Below are 23,685 nucleotides of genomic sequence, written 5' to 3' on the forward strand. Positions count from 1 at the left end.
AATAAGAGTGTGTTGGTATGTTTAAAAAAAATGTATTAAAACAAATTTAATATTGTGAATAAATTAAACTGAAAGGCTGTAATCATCACCCACTGCAGCTCGAAGGCTCCCTTGAGCAAGAGAAGAAAGTGCGTATGGACCTTGAGAGAGTAAAACGGAAGCTTGAGGGAGACCTAAAGTTAGCTCTAGAGAGTATCATGGACCTGGAAAATGACAAGCAGCAACTCGAAGAGAGACTGAAAAAGTAACATGAAATGCACTTGTAAAAAACACAAATAGATGTAAACTATGTGGCAGCTGGTACATATTTTACTTTTTCATCCACAGGAAAGATTTTGAAATCAGCCAACTCAATGGTAAAATTGAAGATGAACAAGCAATGAGTGCCCAGCTCCAGAAAAAATTGAAGGAGTTACAGGTAATGTTAAATTAGAAGAACTGAGTTAATTTACTTGTGAAGTGATGTGATATTTGGCTAAAAGAAAAAAAAAAAAACTTGATTTTGTTCTAGGCCCGCATTGAAGAGCTGGAGGAAGAGCTTGAGGCAGAGCGAGCTGCCCGAGCCAAAGTGGAGAAGCAGAGAGCAGACTTGGCCAGAGAGCTGGAGGAGATCAGCGAGAGGCTGGAGGAGGCTGGTGGAGCAACATCTGCTCAGATTGAGATGAACAAGAAGAGGGAGGCTGAGTTCCAGAAACTCCGCAGAGACCTTGAAGAGGCCACTCTGCAGCATGAAGCCACTGCTGCCACACTCAGGAAGAAACAAGCTGACAGTGTGGCTGACCTGGGAGAGCAGATTGACAACCTGCAGAGAGTCAAGCAGAAACTGGAGAAAGAGAAGAGCGAGCTCAGACTGGAGCTGGATGATGTGGTTTCCAATATGGAACATATTGTGAAGGCTAAGGTAAAATACTTTTATGTATTTTATATGTTTCTGCTCATTGTTAGTCTAAGGGCACTTTCACACCTATAGTTCTGTAGACTCAGTGTAATTCAGGGGTGAAGTTGCAATATTGAAAATGACTGACATTTCCTGATCTCAGAAATAATGGAGCAACACCATGCTCCAAATAATGGAGCATGGATTTGAAAATTATCATCACTTAAATCATATATAAGTCTGTAAATTGTAGGCAAGGTTGAAATTGCAGGCTAGTAAATGCACGTTTCTTTTTCCGGATTTGAGTCGGGTTGCATTCTCAACTAAAGTGCACCGAACATTAAGTGCAAATGCAAACTGCTCAGGTGTGAAAGTAACCTAAGACACCTTTCATTTATTTTGAAGTAGGTTATGTGCCACTCTTGATGTTTTTTGTTTTCAGAATAATTTGGAGAAGATGTGCAGGTCTCTGGAAGACCAGATGAACGAATACAAAACAAAGGCAGAAGAGGGACAGCGTACTATCAATGACTTCACCATGCAGAAAGCAAAGCTTCAAACTGAGAATGGTAAACATTTGATTTGAACTGTGTGTTTTGTTTGGGATATTATGAACTAATTTAATTCTTTTATCAAAATTAGGTGAACTTGTAAGGCGGCTAGAGGAAAAGGATTCCCTGGTGTCCCAACTAACCAGAGGAAAACAGTCCTACACTCAACTAATTGAAGACCTTAAAAGACAACTAGAGGAGGAAGTCAAGGTAGCAATCAACAGTAACCAGTAACAACTTGGTACAGATGGTGGTACATATAAATGCAACAAGATGTGCTTTTATTACAGGCCAAGAATGCATTAGCCCATGCAGTGCAGTCTGCTCGTCATGACTGTGACCTGCTCAGGGAGCAGTATGAGGAGGAGCAGGAGGCCAAGGCTGAATTGCAGCGAGGCATGTCCAAGGCCAACTCTGAGGTTGCTCAGTGGAGAACTAAATATGAAACTGATGCCATCCAGAGAACCGAGGAACTGGAGGAGGCAAAGTAAGACATTTTGAGATCCAAATTCATGATTTGATATGTAATTTCTAAAGAGACATTTTTACTTTGTCTAGCAGATCAGCTTTTTGTTTGTGTTATGTTCCTACTAAAATGTAAGACGAACAAAAAGTTTGTCTGTTAGATGACCGAGCAGCCAGTCATATTAGTTAAATTAATTTGAATTTATCCAACTAGCACAATTGCAGGAACATTAAATGATTTGAATGATCGATTTCTAAAGGAAAAAGCTGGCTCAGCGTCTGCAGGATGCTGAGGAGGCTGTGGAAGCAGTGAATGCTAAATGTTCATCTCTGGAGAAGACCAAACACAGGCTGCAGAATGAGATTGAAGACCTCATGGTGGATGTGGAGAGGTCTAATGCTGCTGCTGCTGCTCTGGACAAGAAGCAAAGAAACTTTGATAAGGTTGCATTTAAAATACATATGGCACTTTTGCTCTTTTAGATAAATAACTAGAGTAAAATTAACTTTAAGCATACATATTTCAGGTCTTGGCAGAATGGAAACAGAAGTATGAAGAGTCTCAAGCAGAGCTGGAGAGCTCTCAGAAGGAAGCCAGGTCTCTGAGCACTGAGCTCTTCAAACTGAAGAACTCCTATGAAGAATCTCTTGAACATCTAGAGACCATGAAGAGAGAGAATAAGAATCTACAGGGTATGGGTCAAACCAGCTTATACCTCTATTGTAGATTTTTATTATGACCAAACCATTAATAATGTGATATTTTGTTTCTCAGAGGAAATATCTGACCTCACTGAGCAAATTGGGGAGAGTGGAAAGAGTATCCATGAGCTTGAGAAGATTCGAAAACAGTTAGAACAAGAGAAGTCTGAGATACACACAGCCCTGGAGGAAGCAGAGGTATCTTGAATGTTGAACGGTGGACTTCATAAACTTTGTTTTGGTACTTGGTATAACTAGTCATGTATTTCATTTTCATTCTTTATTTAAAAATAGGCCTCACTGGAACATGAGGAAGGGAAGATTCTCAGAGCCCAGCTTGAGTTCAACCAGATTAAGGCTGATCTTGATCGCAAGTTGGCCGAGAAAGATGAAGAGATGGAGCAAGCAAAGAGAAATCAGCAGCGAATTGTGGATACTCTTCAAAGCTCTCTTGATGCTGAGACTCGCAGCAGGAACGAGGCTCTCCGTTTGAAGAAAAAGATGGAGGGAGACCTCAATGAGATGGAGATCCAGCTAAGCCAGGCCAACAGGCAGGCAGCTGAGGCCCAGAAACAACTTAAATCTGTTCATGCACATTTAAAGGTATGAATGAAGTGAAAAAAATAAAACTATTATCGTATTGTTTTTCGGGAAACAACCCGGAATTGAAATTCTTTGGGTTTTGATCTTCAAGGATGCTCAACTTGAACTTGATGACACTCTTCGAGCTAATGAACACCTGGACATATTGCGTTGCAGTATCACTTTATTCAACTTGCTTCACAATAAATTTCCTGCATTTCCAGGACCTTCAGCTCCAGCTTGATGATGCTCTTCGAGCCAATGATGATCTAAAGGAAAACAATGCCATAGTTGAGAGACGCAACAACCTGCTTCAGGCCGAAGTGGAGGAGCTCAGGTCTGCTCTGGAGCAAACTGAGAGAGGTCGCAAACTTGCTGAGCAAGAGCTGCTGGATGTTAGTGAAAGGGTGCAGCTACTGCACTCACAGGTGAGATGCAGTGATTGTCAATATGTTCTAGCATGTTTGTTTAATATACACTGTTTTCACAAGGCAAATTTGAATATTTCTGTAAAAATAGAACACCAGCCTGATAAATCACAAGAAGAAGCTGGAGGCTGATACATCCCAGCTTCAGGCAGAAGTAGAAGATGCTGTGCAGGAGTGCAGAAATGTTGAAGAGAAGGCCAAGAAGGCCATTACTGATGCTGCCATGATGGCAGAGGAGCTGAAGAAAGAGCAGGACACCAGTGCTCACCTGGAGCGTATGAAGAAGAACATGGAGCAAACCATCAAAGACCTGCAACACCGTCTGGATGAAGCTGAACAGATCGCCATGAAGGGAGGCAAGAAGCAGGTGCAGAAGCTCGAGGCCAGGGTGAGTTAACTTGGCTTTTTGGCTCATGCATCATTTAAATATGTCAAATAAATTACTGCTCTATGTACACTACAGAGGTGGCTGTCTTTTTTGACAACATCCTGCAGGTCAGGGAACTTGAAAATGAGGTGGAAAGTGAACAGAAAAAGGCCAGTGATGCTGTAAAGGGAGTAAAAAAGTATGAAAGACGTATCAAGGAGCTTACCTATCAGGTAACTATCAATCTGGACCAAAGTCTATTTATGCTATGAACATTTATTTCGAATTATAATATACATGCATTTTTATATTAATGATGTTTTTGCACAATTTAGACAGAAGAAGACCGTAAAAATCTAGCTCGTCTTCAAGATTTGGTGGACAAGCTGCAGCTTAAGGTGAAATCCTATAAGAAGGCTTCTGAAGATGCTGTAAGTACAGTGAAATTTAAATGCAATACTTGTACATAACAGTACATGTAAGCTTTGTCTGATAAGATAAAATAAGTAACATATATGGTGTATGTTCTACAGGAGGAACAGAGCAACAGTTATCTTACCAAGTTTCGTAAGCTTCAACATGAGTTTGATGAAGCTGAAGAGAGAGCTGACATCGCTGAGTCTCAGGTCAACAAGCTACGTGCCAAGACCCGAGATGTGGGGTCAAAAGTCAGTATTAATAGGTCACATATCGTACATAATTGTATATACATGTAAAAATGGGAAATTGATACTTTTTGCTTTCCCTCACAAAAACAATTGTGACCTTTCAGTGACAACCATCTTGTTCATATAATGTATAACAATGAGGTGCTGGTCTTTCACTGATGTGTCAGTGGTCTCCCAGCAGGGCGTTGACTTGTACTACATTTAGAATACTCCTCTGAGGGGCCTAAAGTGTGAATCATTTGGGGATACTGATTCAAGGGTTGAAATAATACTATTTAATCAAAAACACATCTCACAATTTATCTTGTATTTTGCTTTCTTTTGTTTCAGAGAGGACTTGACGAGTGAAGAGTGAAGTTTCCTCAAAAATGACTGTTTCTGAGGCACCTGTTGCCTGGTGTCTCCCTAAGCATGTGTTGTGTTTAATAAATGTAATAAGCATCTAAAACAGTTTCTTGACTTCTCATTGACAAAGGCTCTTGTGGTTCATGATTATAGGGAATCTTGACTCATTTCAAGAATTAATATAATACATTTAAATTAAATTACTTTTAGAAATAAATGTATAATTAAAGTAAATGGTTAGTAAAGTATTATAACAATCAAAGAATAATTAAATTAAAAATATGGTTATGCCACTTATACTTATCTAGGTGGGTTGGAAAAATGTACAGACCTATGACTCCTAAGTGAACAGCGAATACCCAATCAATTAAATTATTCTAAGTATATGTGTGTGTTAAATATTATGTATAAAACAAACAAAAAAGTCAATCTCATCTGTTGTAATTTCATTGGATAATAATTGTAGTTGGCCAAAAAGACCCCAAAACAAACTGGGAAACCACTAAAGGTTTTACTCATATAATTAGACTGTCCCTTCAAAAAAATAAATTCTGCTGAAGGAAAATGTATCCTGATGCTGAAAACTAAAAAGGGCATCTACATGTAATTATTCTTATTTATTTCCAAATACATCATGTTTGGTCCTCCAAGAAAGCAATTTAATGTGTGTGTCAGAGATTACTGACTACAACTTCTGTTGCCTTTAAATTAAATTGTCTAAGTGAAGACAATGTAATACCATGTTCACTCAGGCTGCTTTCATTATATGAGTCTTAAAAAAGAAGATTTGTGGATAATGTTTTGTGGCTTCAAACTATTTTCTCGTATATAAACTCAATTTTCACTTACTACATCTGTTATCATTAGCCAAGTGAATATACTGGACTTTTCCAACCTCATTTATCTGATGTTGCGAAAGTCACTTGGCATCATGATCAGCAGTGTGCACGCATTCTATTTAAGTTTGGTTAAGAAGGTAACAATTAACCCTCACACATTGCTGACATCTATCATGCTATTTTTATACTGATAATACTACACAGCTGGTAAATAATTTGTAAGGTGTTATCATTTTACCTTTTCTTTTGTAAGTATTCCAACTGTTTTTTTGCAACATGCCAATTCAAAATAAACACAAATATAGGATTTCCCTAAATTAAAAGCTATTATTGAATGTTTATCAAGGTTTCTGGATTTGAACTGGATTGTAAAAAAGTGAAATGAATAAAGAAGCCTCACAAGTGACAATGTGATAAGGAGAACAGACAGCCTCAATCCCTCACTGAAAAAGCTGACTAAAGGCAGAACAGTTATGTAGAGTCTTGCTTGCTGGTACAACTAAGAAAAAAATACACATTAAACATGGGCCCACAAACCAGCAAAAGAATATTATGACAATTAACTTGAATAGTTCACTATTAGGCAAATCACTAACTCATAACAGTTTTTCTTGGTAGAATTGTCCACTGTACAGGGCACATTGCATTTTGAGTTTGCAGTAGCTTTTTAGCAAGAGTGGTGTGTTTGGAATTATCAGAGGAGGATCTGGGTAACATGAGCTATATGGATGCCTACAGAACAGTAGTGGACAGTCTTTTTTGACAAGAGAACTATGAGAAGTTTGTACAGAAACACCACAGCAACAATGACTAATCACCTACAGTACAATAGATATAAAACATAATAGAACAAGAACCTCATCAGTTACCACCTTAAAACTGCTAAAATAGTACTATACAAACTGCAATAGTATGAAGGTATGATAAATGAAACGTTCTTTGGTTATATTACTGTTATGCATGGTAGTTGCAACTCAAAAAACAACCATCTACCCATTTAAAAATTAGGTTTCACCAGACATTTTGGACACAGAAAATTAGACATCATCCAGTGGTGACCAAACCTTTGTTTTTTTTACATACATTTAACTCATTCCCTCCATTTTGATAATATAACAGACTTAAATGTATAAAGATCTAAACTACTTAAATTGAATCTACTAACCTTCATATCAGTAGTGAAGGTCAGTCTTTCTCTGGTATAAAGCATCTTCTTTCCAAAGCCAGACAAGGAAGGGCCATGTGGAAAACAGGAGGCAGACTTGACAAATATGTCTGGCTGACAATAGATAATCTGGACTTCAGGGGTAGTCATCCAAGAGAGACCTAGAGAATTCAAAAAACACCATTTCATCAATCAAAATAAGACATTGGAAGTAAGGGTATGTTGTGGCAAAATGTATTTGTCAGTTTTCAGTTTTCCAAATTAACAGATTTTCCAACAGATTAGAAGTTTTGCATCAAAAAAAGTAGACAGTAAAAGCTTTTAATCGTCAACAGTACCTTTGAATTATGTGCTAGTCGTTCGAATCAAAGACAAGGAGTACTCAGGATTTGATTCCACACAGAGGTCCACAGTCTGAATAAGTGGGAAGACAAGGCAAGAGAGAAATCAACTCCTTGCCTCTACCAGAGCTCAACACCCCTTTAGACGTGACCTCTTACAACAACAAAGAACAAATACTAACAATAGCTTTGCTGGCTCTAGTTTCAAACTTAAGTGAAGCAAGGTGCCTTAAACCTTCTGGCATGTGTTCATGTGATTGTAAAAGTCAAAGACACAAGGACTGTGGACAGCTGGGAATGAGACCTTTAATGGATGGAGTGGTCTGATGGAGCCTGGAATAGACTGAGGGATAAGTGAAGGAGATGAGAATTCTAGTTTGAAGACAAGCAGGGACATGACCTGGTGAGATGTGATCTGATGAAAGGAAGACAACTGAGGTTCCTGTTGCATTACTGGCCAGCATGCTTTCTATGATTTTCATTTGTAAATACTTGAGAAGCAATTTCTAAAATTTGGTCTGAATACAGACTCACTAAGCATATTCTAGTATATTAACGATACAAACAAACAATAAATATCCAATATTACATAACATATAATTGGTTTCTTGTGGGCTTATCACCTGTTGCTACTGATCAAACAAAAAATAAAAAGCTGTCCTGACTACCTACGTCCTCAAGCTGTCCTCTGAACCAACAAGCCCTGAAAGGCAGCCAGCAGGAATTTCACAAGTTATCTTTATGCTCAAGGATACAGAAGAGAACAATGTCACGTCAACAGAAGCAGGCCAAGGGCACACACAGCAGGCAACTTTTGGATAGAAGCCTGTGAGTATAGTCTCAACAATTTGAATTTGTTTCAGTGCACAACATATGTTGTATATGTAGGCTTTTATTTATTATATTCAATCATACTTATTTAAAAACAAAAACAAACATAAGATATAATATGTGCTAATCTGTGCCACTGGGAGAAACAAAAGAAACTGTTGCAGAAAACACAGCAACAAAATCAGGTAATATTTGCTTAATACTAGTAATAGAGTATAGACTGGTTTTATTCAATAATTGGCTTAAGTTTCTCTCATTTATTATGGCCAAATATGATAGAGTTCTCAATGTACAGGTTTGTTGTTGCCCCTCCATGTATGCCTATACTGCTGATTTTTTTTCATCTTTATTGAGTCTTTTAACCTTGAAAATTCTGTTAAAAACCCAACAAACAATAAGGTACCTGTGGTGTTTCTCTAAATAATATTGAATTGCTAGGCTGTGGTTTTCCACACCTTGCTCCTGCTTCCGGTCCATAGGCCATCTACCTGTATCCACTCTGGGCCTTTTAATTCCAAGTCAGCCAGAAACTGCAAAAGGTTTTTAGCTGCCTCTCCCTGGTCTCTATCAAGATGAAACAAGCAAAACATAATGCCCCCCTTATCAGTGTTCAGTTAAATAACCACGGTAGTTCTATTTCTCTAATTTGATTGCTAGCAGCTGCCATAATCCCAGGGTTTTGTTTCAGGCGACCAACAAATTGGTCAAACCTCCCCGGCAAGCACATGGAAACGTCCATTGACATATGTACTGTAAGCAGTTCACCATTTTGTAGATACATTAGACAACATTAGGCTCAATATCACACGTGACTGGAAATCTCAAAAATATGTTTATCCTGAACTTTCTGCCAGTATATCTCACTTTAAGTAAATTTCACTGATAAAATTAGAATTAAACTCATCCACCTGACAACTGGATATTGTCCCTATAAATTTATGAAAGGTATTTCAGACAGTTGGGCCACATAATCTGTCCAATATTAACTGCTCATTGTCTCCTAGTTCTGGTCCATCCAGTTTTAAAAATGCAATAGTTAGACTCAACCTCTGCTGAAGAAACCTACACTCAACCCTCTTGTTTTAAACAATTTTAGATCAATTTCAAACCTACCATTTGTATCTCAAAGTTTAGAAAAGTCTGTTGCTGTTCCTATCAATTTATAAGACAAATGAATAACAATATTTTTGAGCAATATCAATCAGGCCGCCATTGTCAATAAGAACTTGTTCTTAATGACTTGCCCGTAAAAAAAAGAAAGGTAAAATAAAAAAAAATTAAAAATAAATTGCAGCACAGAAACAGCTCTTATTAAGGTTACTAATTATTAACTGCTCGCCACTGATTCTGGGGCTTGTTCAATTTAGTTTCTCCTTAATTTGAATTTTGCATTTGATACGTACAACCACAATATCCTCATAAATCACCTTGTAAACTGTGGAATTATTGGCCCTATACTATTTTTTTGTTTCACATGCTTTCTTTTAGGTCTGATATAATATTAATTTCCACTGTTATGTGGACGACACACAACTGCAACTTAAAAATTATCTTGGGAACCTGTCCTTTAAAGGTCCAGTGTGTAACGTGTTCAGTTGTTCATTATCAAAATCTGTGTTGCCCGTTCACAAACTTGTCCTTTTTCATGAATATTTACCACCACCATCAATTCCAAGTATTCCTATTGGCTTGAAATTTTACATTTGCGTTTCCATTTTTTTTAATTTGATTTGATTTATTTTGGGTTTGACGAACAACATAATCCAAAAGATAGCATGTTAAAGTGTAAACACTTATTTCCAACATGGTCCTTGGTGTTAAAACATGCAACACATCATGAAGACCTATTTCAGGTCAAAGACAACAACATATAATACAGATCATACAAGATTTAAAAGCATTCCAAAATCAGAGAATCATAAATCACATAAAATAATCAGTCTACACTAATTAAACAATATTAGCTACTCTATTCCATAAAAAAGCCTTAACCTCGTGTCTAAAAGCCCCTCTGGTATTTACACTTTTAAGGGAAAGCGGCAGATTATTCCACAATGTTATACCTGTATAAAAGAAAGAACTTCTAGCTGCATTGTTGACTCTGGGCACTTTACAAGAACAGACACTGGCCCTAGTATTGTGATTATGCTGTGTATGAACCATTTTTATATGGGAATGTAGATATTTAGGAGCAGAACCATTTATGACATTATACATATGATTCAACTTTAACTGCTCCACTCTAACATGTACTGGCAGCAACTCCTGTCCAGTGGCTTTGTTAACACTTTTCTGAGAAACTATTTCAGTGCCATTACATGTAACCTTAAGTGCATTTGTTCTAGACAACTTTCTTTTTGTTCCAAATAAAATGGACTCAGTTTTTCCCAGATGTATTGAGAGCCTGTTGTCAATAAGCCACTTGCTAACACTATTTAATTCATTACCTAGAGTCTTCTCAATCTCGCTAATATCATCCCCAAAAACCAGTAATGCAGAGTCATCAGCATATAAAAGCGCTTACATTTCACGGCAGCTGGCATGTCATTAATATAAACTAAAAATAAAAGGGGGCCAAGGATTGAACCTTGGGGCACCCCACAAGTAATATCCTGAGGATCTGATATGGTGCCCTCAACATCACAAACTTGAATCCGTCCAGAGAGTTAAGAGGTGAACCATTTCACAGCAGTATTTCTGAAGCCTATACTTTGTAGCTTTGAGTAGTATTGCATGGTTTACAGTATCAAAAGCTTTTTGCAAATCAAGAAGAATCATGCCCACATACTTTCCTTCATCAAAGTTTTGTCGAATATAATCAAATAAATGAATTAAGACAGGTTTCAGTAGAATAAGCTGCTCTAAATCCAGACTGAAGTTCATACAGTAGATTTTGTCTGACAAGGTACTCTTCCACCTGCTCATACACAAGACGCTGAAACACCTTCGATGTGGCTGTCAGAATTGATACAGGCCTATAATTACCAACATCTGATCTGTTATTTTTCTTAAAAAGGGGGACTACCCTGGCCCTTTTCATGTCGCTTGGGAAGATACCCTGACTTAACGATGAATTTATTATATGGATGAGTACCCTAGAGATCGCTCAAAAATCTGGACGGAATCAAGTCCTGTCCAGTGGCTTTGTTAATTGACAATGTGGATAGACACATTCTCACCCTCTCCTCTGAGACGGGGCCAATATCAAAAGCATCAGGAGTAACATGTTTGTTTTTATAAAAAGAGTTTACAAACGATGGGCCATATCTACCTGACACACTCTGCAACTTATCAACCAGACTGGCAGCAACTGTTGTGAAGAAGGTATTAAAAATGCAAGCAACCTGCTTTTTTTCAAAAATCATCTTATCTTCAATGGCTAATCCAATATTACCAGACTTAGATTTAGATTTTCCCTTAGCACCCATATCAGTAAGAACCTTCCATAGCTTTTTGGGCCGATGTGAGTTCGCAGTAATAGCATCAGCATAAAATTCAGACTTTGTTTTCTTGTAAACTGTGGAATTATTGGCCCTATACTATTTTTTTGTTTCACATGCTTTCTTTTAGGTCTGATATAATATTAATTTCCACTGTTATGCGGACAACACACAACTGCAACTTAAAAATTATCTTGGGAACCTGTCATTTAAAGGTCCAGTGTGTAACGTGTTCAGTTGTTCATTATCAAAATCTGTGTTGCCCGTTCACAAACTTGTCCTTTTTCATGAATATTTACCACCACCATCAATTCCAAGTATTCCTATTGGCTTGAAATTTTACATTTGCTTTTGCATGAACTGGGGTAGACGCTCCATATTCATGCGCCATCTTGAAATACGTTAGCCGGTAAGGGACATACGGCCCCGGCAAGTTTGAAGAAGGAAACATGGAGGACCACATATTCAAAATCCAAATTTCAGGTACAGGAGTCTTCTTCGCCGAGAAAAAGAAAAAGGATATTAAAAAGAGCAAGCGTGAAGGCTACCGTAGCTGTAATACGTACTTTGAACTGCATGGTGCGAGAGAGTTGATTGCGATATATGATCTCAACGCTAGATGGGAGAAATTCCTACACATTGGACCTTTAATGTCAAGCACTCCGCCGGCCCTTTGGGTGTGATTTATGACTACAAGCTTTTTGACTTTGTTTGATTTACGAATCACAAACGTAGTACAATCATGCTTTCTCAAACGTAGAAAAATTACAAAAGTCGTTATCTCTAACAGACCTTGAAAAAGTAATCCATGCTTTCCTCTCATCACGGCTTGATTCTCCTGCTTGTCCGAAAATCAGCTGCCAGACTGAACCAATTCAAAGAGACAAGACCATATCACTCCCATCCTTGCAACACTACACTGGCTACCTGTTAGGTATAACATTGATTTTTAAACTTGTACTAAAAGACATTTGCTTGTGCCCTATGACCCTAGCCACTGTCTGCACTCCTCAGGTACAGTAGATTGTTCCCACTGCCTGCCTCTTTACCAAAGCAAACTGGGCATTTTCCATGAGAACGCCCTACCTGAGGAACTTTAGTTAGCAAACCGTCTTGCTTCCTCAAACAGTCAGAGTGCTGAAAGACACAGGCGAGGAGAAAGAGAGAGTGTATTTTCCTCGCCACATTTAGTTGCCTAGAGTACTGCATGAACTGAAGGGACTGTGAGTATTGCAGATGGCATCTGTATTGGCATCCTTGGAGAGCACTTTGTGTTTAAACCCCCCCCCCCCCCCAACTATTTCTATAGTCTCACTGACAATCTTTATTGGGTATTAAAGCTCATATACTTGCCATACCTGGTCCAGGTCATTGAAAAGTGTCAAAAAGTCAGCTCAAGGAACTTACATTTTATGTAATATGACATGTGTTGGATTGCATAGTGTCTGAATAGTTCTATTGCTGGTAAAGAAAAGGAAACAATGCCAAGTGACCAGGGTTAGACATGCATATATCTGTAAACAGTGGTGAGTGATAAGAAAGGGATGTCACAGCTGTGACCTTGGCCTTGTCTTGCCTATCTGTAAACAGCTGCAGCTCTTTATTCTCCCTCTTGAAATGTATTTCACACCCGATCACTTGACAGACTATTGTTGAACTTTAGATTAAGATGTTTGATGTCCCATAAATCCTGTGAGCCTGCTAGCCTACTTTATTTAGTTATAGTATATGTAGTAGTATAGTATAGTTATAGAATAGGGAGGCACAGTCCATGATAAAATGTGTCTGCCATGAATGACAGACATACATCATCTAGAAGAAAAGTGGATCTAACTTCTAAGCAACAAATAACAAGAATGTATGCTGTTATGGAGCATGCAGTAGTCCTATCATGTCTTAATCATGTATTGATACAGAACATTTATTTAAATCAGGATTAATTTAACATTATCAACATGTGTTGTACAGTAGATTGAAAGGGATTTTCTACTTTGTCAATTTATAGTAGTTTGTCAAGCATTACTTTATGTATATCAAAAAGCATTGGAACTTCAAATTAACAAATGTCCAGCATTACCCAATTAACATTTTCAAAATAATTTACTTTTTTTTTTAATTATTATTTTATAACCTTATCTGATGTTGATTGTTATGTCAAAGCGGTTTCATATAAATTACTGGGACAAAAGAGAATGACATGATAGATTGCAGCAGCTTGTCCATGCTCCCCCACCTCCGGCCTTCCCCGTTCTTTCTCAGGTCCAGTCCAGCATATAGTTTGTTGATCACAAGGTGGCAGCAATAAATAGCAGCCCTAGGCTCTACCTAATTTGGAGAAAGCTTTTTGTAATAGGCAACCTAGATGCCATTTCTCTGATATGCATCCCCATATTTGGTTGCCGAACAACCTTTATTAATGGAGAGGCAGCCTGGTGTCAGCTACTGGATCCATCATTTCACTTGACAAAGGTTGACGGTCAAGGTAAGAAAAACATCCACATAATTGAGAAACTGATACGTTGTTTGTGTAAGATGTTAAAATCACTCCCAGCTATGTATAGACAATTTTACTGCTTGTTACATTTTGTAAAGCTTAGTGATACATTTTGGGTGAGAACATTTGTTAAAATTGTCACTTTACTTGTCACTTAATTGACATAAAAAATTACATTTGGTTTTCTTCTGTCTACTTAATAGAAATACCGCAGATCCCAATTTCCTGTGGAGTGAAACACCTTAGGTAAAATTCACAGCTACACTGAAGTTAACCCTAAAGCATCTTGCTTTTCTTTTTGGGGTTGTTATATCAAAAGGCCTGACACATCCAATTTGTAATGGACCTGTGCCTGTCTCTATAACTCTAATGTTAAAGGCACATCCATTTAACCTTTATTTCTGTAGTTTTGTTTAATAAAAAAGAGTGATAAGGATGATAGGTTATAAATAGTACACTAATGCTAGTATGATCAATGATTGTGAATATAGTTTTTTGTATGGGGATATACAAAACTTGTGTTTGTACAATTTACAGGTTCATTATGTCAAGTTTATTTTTTAATTATGCCATTTGTCTAGATTTCAACAGGTCTCATGTGAATGAGTAATGGTTCATACATGTGTTTGCAAAGAAAACCAAAGGTTGTAAAAGATGTTTTATTCTCAAAAGGTTGAAAAATGGGTGATGCTGCCATGGCAGAGTTTGGGCCCGCTGCTCCTTTTCTTAGGAAGTCAGACAAAGAGCGTCTAGAAGCCCAAACTCGTCCATTTGACATAAAGAAGGAGTGCTTCGTTCCTGACCCTGAGGTTGAGTACGTAAAGGGAACCGTCACTAGTCGTGACGGTGAGAAAGTCACTGTTGTGACTGAATTTGACAAGGTTTGTACATCATACAGTATCAGTTCAGCTCAAATGTATGCCAATACAAGTCTTGAACTTTGTTTAAGACTGCTATCTCTTGCTGCAGACTGTGACAGTGAAGGAGTGTGATGTACACCCTCAAAACCCGCCAAAGTTTGATAAAATTGAAGACATGGCGATGTTCACCTTCCTCCATGAGCCCGCTGTGCTGTTTAACCTCAAAGAGCGTTATGCAGCATGGATGATCTATGTAAGACAATAAAGTGTAACATAAAACCTCACCTACACATTGATAAAGCATTGTTTAATAAGCCACATCGTTATGACAAGGTAACACATTATCTTATTTTATTATCTGTTGCCCTTCGCTTACTACAACAGACCTACTCTGGGCTCTTCTGTGTGACTGTCAACCCCTACAAGTGGCTGCCAGTCTACAACCAAGAGGTGGTTGTTGCCTATAGAGGAAAGAAGAGGTCTGAAGCTCCTCCCCATATTTTCTCCATCTCTGACAATGGCTACCAGTACATGCTGTCAGGTAAATATTCTATTTTAGCCTCATTTTCTTTAAATATTCAACGTTGATGTCATTTTATTTTTTACTAATACTTTGAAAATCTCTTGCTGACAGACAGAGAAAACCAGTCAATCCTTATCACGTAAGTCACACAGCTCAAAAAAAATCCCTTAAGTAGTTAAGGGTCATAGGACTTGGTCTAAAACCTTCTGTCTCTCTTCAACTCAGTGGAGAATCCGGTGCTGGAAAGACTGTCAACACCAAGCGTGTCATTCAGTACTTTGCCAGCATCGCTGCTGCCCCGAATGCAAAGAAAGATCTGGCTGCTGAAAAGAAGGTTGTATTACATACTTATTTCTCAATATGATACAACCGAAATATAAATGATAAATCAGCTAGTTTAACACTAGAACTGTCAGAGTCGACAACATCGAACACTGTAATTAAAAAATGTAAATTGTTCCGTCATTTTGTATGCTGTTTCCCTCCTGCACTGACCTTTCCTAAATACCCATTCTTTACATGCCTATATCATTATAATGATATAATAACATTTAGAAAACCAAATAAAGGTTATTTTTTTAAAAGCCTTTTCTAAATTGGCACTAAACCTGGAGTTTATATATTTGTATGACAAAATCAGGGTACGCTGGAGGATCAAATCATCCAGGCTAACCCTGCTCTGGAGGCCTTTGGGAATGCCAAGACCATCAGGAATGACAACTCCTCTAGATTTGTGAGTTGGTGTGACTGCAGTGAGGCTACTTGATTATCATTGAGAGATGATGTTAAATATTAGAAATATAAATGAACACTTATTTTCATCTTAGGGTAAATTCATCAGAATTCATTTTGACAACCGAGGAAAGCTGGCCTCTGCTGACATCGAGACTTGTAAGTAAAACTAAATCCATCCATACATCCATTTTCTAGTGAACATATTTATTGTAGGGATGCATTGTGGTGTCAATCCCCACATGTAATAGGCAGGGTACACTGTGTCCATTTTGAAGTCACATTTTAACCTATAGGGGATTTTGAGTCTCCAGTTGTCTAATCTACATATAGGAAATTAGATACAGGGGAAACATACAGACTCAGACGGACAGATTCATTATTAAAAGTAATGAAATAATGTTTGATCACATTAAAATGTGGCAGCTCTAACTATTTTGTTTTAGAAAATTTGTTATTTGTCTACAAACCAGGGAAATTGTATTGTTGCATCAAGGAGTGGTATAATGTCCCTCATTAGTTGAACCTACACCTATAGCAAATTATTTTATACTGGAACACAATAACATAACATATAATATACCTTTGACAGACCTTTTGGAAAAGTCTCGTGTGACCTACCAGCTCAAAGCTGAGAGGGACTACCACATTTTCTACCAGATCTTGTCTCAGGCAAAGCCTGAGCTTATGGGTAAGTGGACAATATACATGTAATAAATATGATTACTAGTGTACTGTATCATGCATTGCTTCATATTTTTTAAATATATTTTCAGACATGTTGCTTATCACCAACAACCCCTATGACTACGCCTTCATCTCCCAAGGAGAGACAACAGTAGCCTCTATCAATGATTCTGAAGAGCTGATGGCCACTGATGTGAGCTGAATCTTAGATTCACATCAGCAAACATTTTTTAGTCAACAAATTTAGAAAAAAATCAATTTAGAACAATATAAGGAAATACCAGAAATACTTTTTATATTTCATTCAGGAAGCCTTTGATGTGCTGGGATTCACTCAAGAAGAGAAGTGCAGTATTTACAAGCTGACTGGTGCCATCATGCACTATGGTAACATGAAGTTTAAGCAGAAGCAGCGTGAAGAGCAGGCGGAAGCTGATGGCACTGAAGGTAAGTGAGGTTGTCATATGTAGATGAGAATTATTATTATAAGAGATTTGGCACAGGGCAGATACAGCATTCTTAACAATTCTTAACACATAATTCTAATTTGATGAAATAAAACTGTCAACTGTAGGTTTTAACATGCTAAGGTTTATTAGGTACATTTAGCTAAAACTAATGCAGATTAATACAACAGTCTTCCAATAAATCATACCTTTATGAAGATTATAATTTTAAGTTTTTGTTTAAACTGTTTTAGAGAGGTACTGAATAAACTTTATGGTCATTTCAGAGAAAAAGTAAATGTAAAGTAATGCCTTGAATAGCTATTGTAACACTGGGTTTTCACAGGCAGCTTCAAAGGCAGCAGAGCAGAGCAATATAATTAATTCCCTATGGCGGTATGAGTGAAGTCCGCTGACGGTGATGAAAGTGCCCAGATGTGGTACCGGTAGCCAAGGAGAGGGCAGACTCGCAAACTTGCCTCTAATATATTCTCCTGTATACACAGAAGGGCTATATTTAAATTACCCATTGCAAATTAAAAGAGGATTTTCCTATAACCTACTTTGTTATACATCTATGTATGACTACAGGGATTTTAATACAACACCACCAAAACCCAGAACAAATTGTTAGCAAAAAGTATACACCATCAGCACAATGTTGTGGTTACACTGCATGTGACAAATACATCGGAGTTGCAGTTGAAAAAAGGCAGCGTAAAATTGTGACTGTATCAAAGAAAACCCACCTTGTTATGTTCAACCATGTTTGTCAGTCTATACTTTAATGCGTCAAAGAACTCTAAAGAGAAAGTAGCTAAAAGAGCATGCCCAATGTCGGATTGAAGATGCAGAGACTAATGTATATTTTCACATTTTCAGTTGCTGACAAAATTGCATATCTGATGGGCCTGAATTCTGCGGACCTCATCAAGGGTCTCTGTCACCCAAGAGTCAAAGTAGGAAATGAGTGGGTTACCAAGGGACAAAATGTCGCCCAGGTAAGAGAATATGAATATATTTATTAAATTCCAAAATAAAGTCCAGAAATTTTATTAAGGTGTTTTATGTATATTTCCTTTTTAGGTGAACTATGCTGTTAGTGCACTAACAAGACTTGAAGGAAACGTTTTCAGGATAGTTTGATTTAATAAAAAGTTAAGTTTTAAAGATATTACTGATTACTTTTCCCAAAGGTGTACTATGCTGTTAGTGCACTGTCTAAATCAGTGTATGAGAAGATGTTTCTGTGGATGGTGGTGAGAATTAATCAATCCCTGGACACCAAGCAGCCTCGCCAGTACTTTATCGGTGTGCTGGACATTGCTGGATTTGAGATCTTTGATGTGAGTTTAGAACAGAATCCAAAGCTAATAAAACATAAATAACACATTTGCTTAACATTTTCATTCCCAAGTTCATTTCTGCTTACTATCAATGTTGTTACAGTTCAACACCTTTGAGCAGCTGTGCATCAACTTCACCAATGAAAAACTGCAACAGTTTTTCAACCACCACATGTTTGTGCTGGAGCAGGAAGAGTACAAGAAAGAGGGCATTGAATGGATTTTTATAGATTTTGGTATGGACTTGCAGGCCTGCATTGACCTGATTGAAAAGGTACGTTTTTAAGTTTACTAATGCAAATCATCAAAAAGTTGCTACATGACCCAAAGTTATTCCATTATGTTCTTTCCTGAACCCTCACATGTACTTATTGTGATTGTCTTAAACAACATGAAAACATATATCTTTACTTTCTTAAATTATATTCTCCTCAGCCTATGGGTATCATGTCCATCCTTGAAGAGGAGTGCATGTTCCCCAAAGCCTCTGATACCACCTTTAAAAGTAAGCTCTATGACAACCATCTGGGGAAATCTAACAACTTCCAGAAGCCCAGAATTGTTAAAGGGAAACCAGAGGCCCATTTCTCCCTGGTTCACTATGCTGGAACTGTTGATTATAATATCAACAACTGGCTGGTGAAGAACAAGGATCCTCTGAATGAGACCGTTGTAGGACTCTACCAGAAGTCTAATCTCAAGCTGTTATCTGTCCTCTTCGCAAATTATGCTGGATCAGAATCAGGTAGGAATAAACTGAATGTAGTACTGCATTAACCTACACAGGAAATGTCAATATTGTTATCAAATGTGTGATTGTGAGAAATACAAGATTGAATAATGTATGCCTGTGTCTGTTAACGTAATCTAACAAATTGTACATTGATTTATTTTGCAGCTGAAGGTGGAAAGGGCGGCAAAGGAGGAGGCAGTAAGAAGAAGGGTTCATCCTTCCAAACTGTGTCTGCCTTGCACAGGGTAAAATATTAGTTTTTTCATAAAAGTTTTTTAAATTGTGGTTATGGGTCTAAGCTTGAAGGGGTGTAGTTATGAACACATCATATGTAGGTACATGGCCATTGTAAAACAGGATTGCTGAAAAGATGGTCTAAGCTAACCAAGACAGAAAACTTCTTCAGGCTAATAATTTACCCACAGCCTAATTTCCCAAGGCTGTGACACAATTACTGAATTTAAAAATTAATTTAAATTTACAACCCAATCTTTTAAAAGTTATTGTGTCAAACACAAAGATAACAAAATGTATAAAGTTGTGTTAAAAACTTACAGGAGAACCTGAACAAGCTGATGACCAACTTGAGGTCTACTCACCCTCACTTTGTACGCTGCATCATCCCCAATGAGACCAAGACTCCTGGGGCCATGGAGAACCCTCTGGTGATGCACCAGCTGCGCTGTAACGGTGTGCTTGAAGGCATCAGGATCTGCAGAAAGGGCTTCCCCAACAGGATCCTCTATGGAGATTTCAAACAGAGGTTTGCATGTGATGGACAATCCCAAATTTAAAACTACCAAATAAATCAAATGAGTGTCTTATATTTCTTATATATATATATATATATATATCTTTCACAACATGGAAAAACATTTTATCTGTTGGATTTGTGTCAAAGATACCGTATTTTGAACCCTAATGCCATTCCTGAGGGACAGTTTATCGACAACAAGAAGGCTGCGGAGAAACTGTTGGGTTCACTGGATATTGACCACACCCAGTACAAGCTGGGGCACACAAAGGTCAGTATTATATATGGAAAATGGATTTGTATCAAATACATATTATTACTGACTATCCAATCTGCCCTATGAAAAAAGGTGTTCTTCAAAGCTGGACTGCTGGGTCTGCTCGAGGAGATGCGAGATGACCGACTAGCACTAATCATCACTGGCATCCAAGCCCGGTCGCGAGGCCTTCTGGCAAGAATTGAATTCCAGAAGATTGTTGAACGCAGGTAACTGCTCACAGCATGGCCAAACTTTGAATGTCAAAACAGGTAACTTTTATTCATATAGCCCAATATCACAAATTTGCCTCAAGGGACTTTCAAATCTGTACAGTATTAACAACACTCTCTATCCTTAGACTCTTAATGTGACAAAGAAAAACTCTATCCATCTCTCAAAAATTAAGAAACGATATCCTTTGACAAAAAACAGTACCTTAAAATGCACATGTACTCTGGCTTACATACACAAACCAAATAAACAAATAAATATCAAACACAGAAAAGCGTAATGGGGGAGCTGAATCTATTTAGGTTTCTTTATGTTTCGTTTTCTATATGTCCATGCTGGGACAGCGGTATAAGAAAGGTGTGTATGTTATTTGAGCATACAGTATGTTTACATTGGTCTTCTGACATGTTCTGTTTTGTTGGTTAAAAAAAAAATATTTTTTTAAAAAGTAAAAGAAATGGATTTTACCTGATGGAGACAACTTTAAAGACAATGATCTGTTGTCGGCAGGGATGCACTACTTGTGATCCAGTGGAACATCCGTGCCTTCATGGGGGTCAAGAATTGGCCCTGGATGAAGATGTACTTCAAGATTAAACCTCTGCTGAAGTCAGCAGAGTCCGAGAAGGAGATGGCCAACATGAAGGAAGAGTTTGGCAAACTAAAAGAGGCTTATGCAAAATCAGAAGCCCGCAGGAAGGAACTCGAAGAAAAAATGGTCACTCTTCTCCAAGAGAAGAATGACCTGCAGCTCCAAGTTCAATCTGTATGTTAGAAATGTTAAAATCTGTGAGCATTACAATAATAATGAAATCAAACCAAGTCTGCCTATGTATAATGCTGTGCCTTTTAAATTACAACAGGAGCAAGATAATCTTTGTGATGCTGAAGAAAGATGTGAGGGGCTGATCAAAAACAAAATTCAGATGGAGGCAAAAGCCAAAGAGCTGACAGAAAGATTGGAGGATGAGGAGGAGATGAATTCTGAACTGACTGCTAAGAAGAGGAAGCTGGAGGATGAGTGCTCTGAGCTGAAGAAAGACATTGATGACTTAGAGTTAACTCTGGCTAAAGTGGAGAAAGAGAAGCATGCCACAGAGAACAAGGTACCACAAACACAAAATACTGTGAAATTAGTCTGCGTGTCCCAAATAGCAGTCATGTTAAAGTCCCTGATACAAATTTCTTCTGGCCACAGGTAAAGAACATGACAGAAGAGATGGCTGCTCTGGATGAAATAATTGCCAAGTTGACGAAAGAAAAGAAAGCCTTACAGGAAGCTCATCAGCAAACGCTGGATGATCTGCAGAGTGAAGAAGACAAAGTCAACACTCTGACTAAGGCCAAGACTAAGCTGGAGCAGCAAGTGGATGATGTAAGAATTTACAAGATTACGTGGATTTGTATGTAACATGTAAAATATTGACTGAATAAGAAGTTGTATGTGTATGTATTACGACCCACAGCTCGAAGGCTCCCTTGAGCAAGAGAAGAAAGTGCGCATGGACCTTGAGAGAGCAAAACGGAAGCTTGAGGGAGACCTAAAGTTAGCTCAAGAGAGTGTCATGGACCTGGAAAATGACAAGCAGCAACTCGAAGAGAGACTGAAAAAGTAATATGAAATGCATTTGTAAAAAACTTTTTCAAACTATGTGTCAGCTGGTCCATATTATTTTATTTTTATCCACAGGAAAGATTTTGAAATCAACCAACTCAATAGTAAAATAGAAGATGAACAAGCAATGAGTGCCCAGCTCCAGAAAAAATTGAAGGAGTTACAGGTAATAATTAAAATAAATAAAGTTGGATAACCTGGTGCTTGAATAGGACATTTTACGACCACAATTATAATAAAAGCAATACAATACCATTTCATATTTTGTTTTCATTTTGGTCTAGGCCCGCATTGAGGAGCTGGAAGAAGAGCTTGAGGCAGAGCGAGCTGCCCGAGCCAAGGTGGAGAAGCAGAGAGCAGACTTGGCCAGAGAGCTGGAGGAGATCAGTGAGAGGCTGGAGGAGGCTGGTGGAGCAACATCTGCTCAGATTGAGATGAACAAGAAGAGGGAGGCTGAGTTCCAGAAACTCCGCAGAGACCTTGAAGAGGCCACTCTGCAGCATGAAGCCACTGCTGCCACACTCAGGAAGAAACAAGCTGACAGTGTGGCTGACCTGGGAGAGCAGATTGACAACCTGCAGAGAGTCAAGCAGAAACTGGAGAAGGAGAAGAGCGAGCTCAGACTGGAGCTGGACGATGTGGTCTCCAATATGGAAAATATTGTGAAGGCTAAGGTAAAATTTTGTATTTATTGTATGTTTCTACTCATCGGATGAGTAATTTGTTAGTCTAAGACAATTTTTCATTTCTTTTGTAGTAGGTTACATGCCATTGTTAACGTATTTTATTTTCAGAATAATTTGGAGAAAATGTGCAGGTCTCTGGAAGACCAGATGAACGAATACAAAACAAAGGCAGAAGAGGGACAGCGTACTATCAATGACTTCACCATGCAGAAAGCAAAGCTTCAAACTGAGAATGGTATGCATTTGATTTGAACCGTGTGTTTTGTTTGGGATATTATAAACAACTCATAATTATTTTATCAAAACTAGGTGAACTTGTAAGGCAGCTTGAGGAAAAGGATTCCCTGGTGTCCCAACTAACCAGAGGAAAACAGTCCTACACTCAACAAATTGAAGACCTTAAAAGACAACTAGAGGAGGAAGTCAAGGTATCAACCAATAACATTTTAGAACTTGGTACAGATGGTAGTACATAAAGATGCAACAAGATATGCTTTCATTTTAGGCCAAGAATGCGTTAGCCCACGCAGTGCAGTCTGCTCGTCATGACTGTGACCTGCTCAGGGAGCAGTATGAGGAGGAGCAGGAGGCCAAGGGTGAATTGCAGCGAGGCATGTCCAAGGCCAACTCTGAGGTGGCTCAGTGGAGAACTAAGTACGAAACTGATGCCATCCAGAGAACTGAGGAACTGGAGGATGCCAAGTGAGTAAAATATATT

General features: G+C 38.1%; 1 protein-coding gene across 1 annotated transcript in view; it reads left to right on the forward strand.

The window, feature by feature from the left end:
- LOC116042040 overlaps positions 1-23,685 on the forward strand; it is a 54,787-nt gene that overhangs the window by 27,894 nt on the left and 3,208 nt on the right. The window contains exons 59-101 of the mRNA XM_036004782.1: positions 99-244; positions 328-418; positions 512-901; positions 1,320-1,446; positions 1,520-1,638; positions 1,719-1,915; positions 2,154-2,337; positions 2,421-2,586; positions 2,669-2,793; positions 2,890-3,198; positions 3,402-3,605; positions 3,697-3,993; positions 4,101-4,205; positions 4,308-4,403; positions 4,506-4,640; positions 4,971-4,985; positions 14,776-14,976; positions 15,065-15,208; positions 15,340-15,496; positions 15,590-15,617; positions 15,704-15,812; positions 16,119-16,211; positions 16,306-16,369; positions 16,803-16,901; positions 16,987-17,090; positions 17,206-17,344; positions 18,226-18,344; positions 18,540-18,689; positions 18,793-18,963; positions 19,125-19,434; positions 19,585-19,667; positions 19,980-20,185; positions 20,324-20,447; positions 20,526-20,662; positions 21,177-21,432; positions 21,530-21,772; positions 21,865-22,041; positions 22,133-22,278; positions 22,357-22,447; positions 22,566-22,955; positions 23,076-23,202; positions 23,277-23,395; positions 23,473-23,669. Of these exons, the coding sequence (XP_035860675.1) occupies positions 99-244; positions 328-418; positions 512-901; positions 1,320-1,446; positions 1,520-1,638; positions 1,719-1,915; positions 2,154-2,337; positions 2,421-2,586; positions 2,669-2,793; positions 2,890-3,198; positions 3,402-3,605; positions 3,697-3,993; positions 4,101-4,205; positions 4,308-4,403; positions 4,506-4,640; positions 4,971-4,985; positions 14,776-14,976; positions 15,065-15,208; positions 15,340-15,496; positions 15,590-15,617; positions 15,704-15,812; positions 16,119-16,211; positions 16,306-16,369; positions 16,803-16,901; positions 16,987-17,090; positions 17,206-17,344; positions 18,226-18,344; positions 18,540-18,689; positions 18,793-18,963; positions 19,125-19,434; positions 19,585-19,667; positions 19,980-20,185; positions 20,324-20,447; positions 20,526-20,662; positions 21,177-21,432; positions 21,530-21,772; positions 21,865-22,041; positions 22,133-22,278; positions 22,357-22,447; positions 22,566-22,955; positions 23,076-23,202; positions 23,277-23,395; positions 23,473-23,669 (6,890 nt within the window). The remainder of the gene's footprint in view (positions 1-98; positions 245-327; positions 419-511; positions 902-1,319; positions 1,447-1,519; positions 1,639-1,718; positions 1,916-2,153; positions 2,338-2,420; positions 2,587-2,668; positions 2,794-2,889; positions 3,199-3,401; positions 3,606-3,696; positions 3,994-4,100; positions 4,206-4,307; positions 4,404-4,505; positions 4,641-4,970; positions 4,986-14,775; positions 14,977-15,064; positions 15,209-15,339; positions 15,497-15,589; positions 15,618-15,703; positions 15,813-16,118; positions 16,212-16,305; positions 16,370-16,802; positions 16,902-16,986; positions 17,091-17,205; positions 17,345-18,225; positions 18,345-18,539; positions 18,690-18,792; positions 18,964-19,124; positions 19,435-19,584; positions 19,668-19,979; positions 20,186-20,323; positions 20,448-20,525; positions 20,663-21,176; positions 21,433-21,529; positions 21,773-21,864; positions 22,042-22,132; positions 22,279-22,356; positions 22,448-22,565; positions 22,956-23,075; positions 23,203-23,276; positions 23,396-23,472; positions 23,670-23,685) is intronic.

This window comes from Sander lucioperca, chromosome 9, assembly GCF_008315115.2.
Source record: "Sander lucioperca isolate FBNREF2018 chromosome 9, SLUC_FBN_1.2, whole genome shotgun sequence".
NCBI classification, from domain to species: domain Eukaryota; kingdom Metazoa; phylum Chordata; class Actinopteri; order Perciformes; family Percidae; genus Sander; species Sander lucioperca.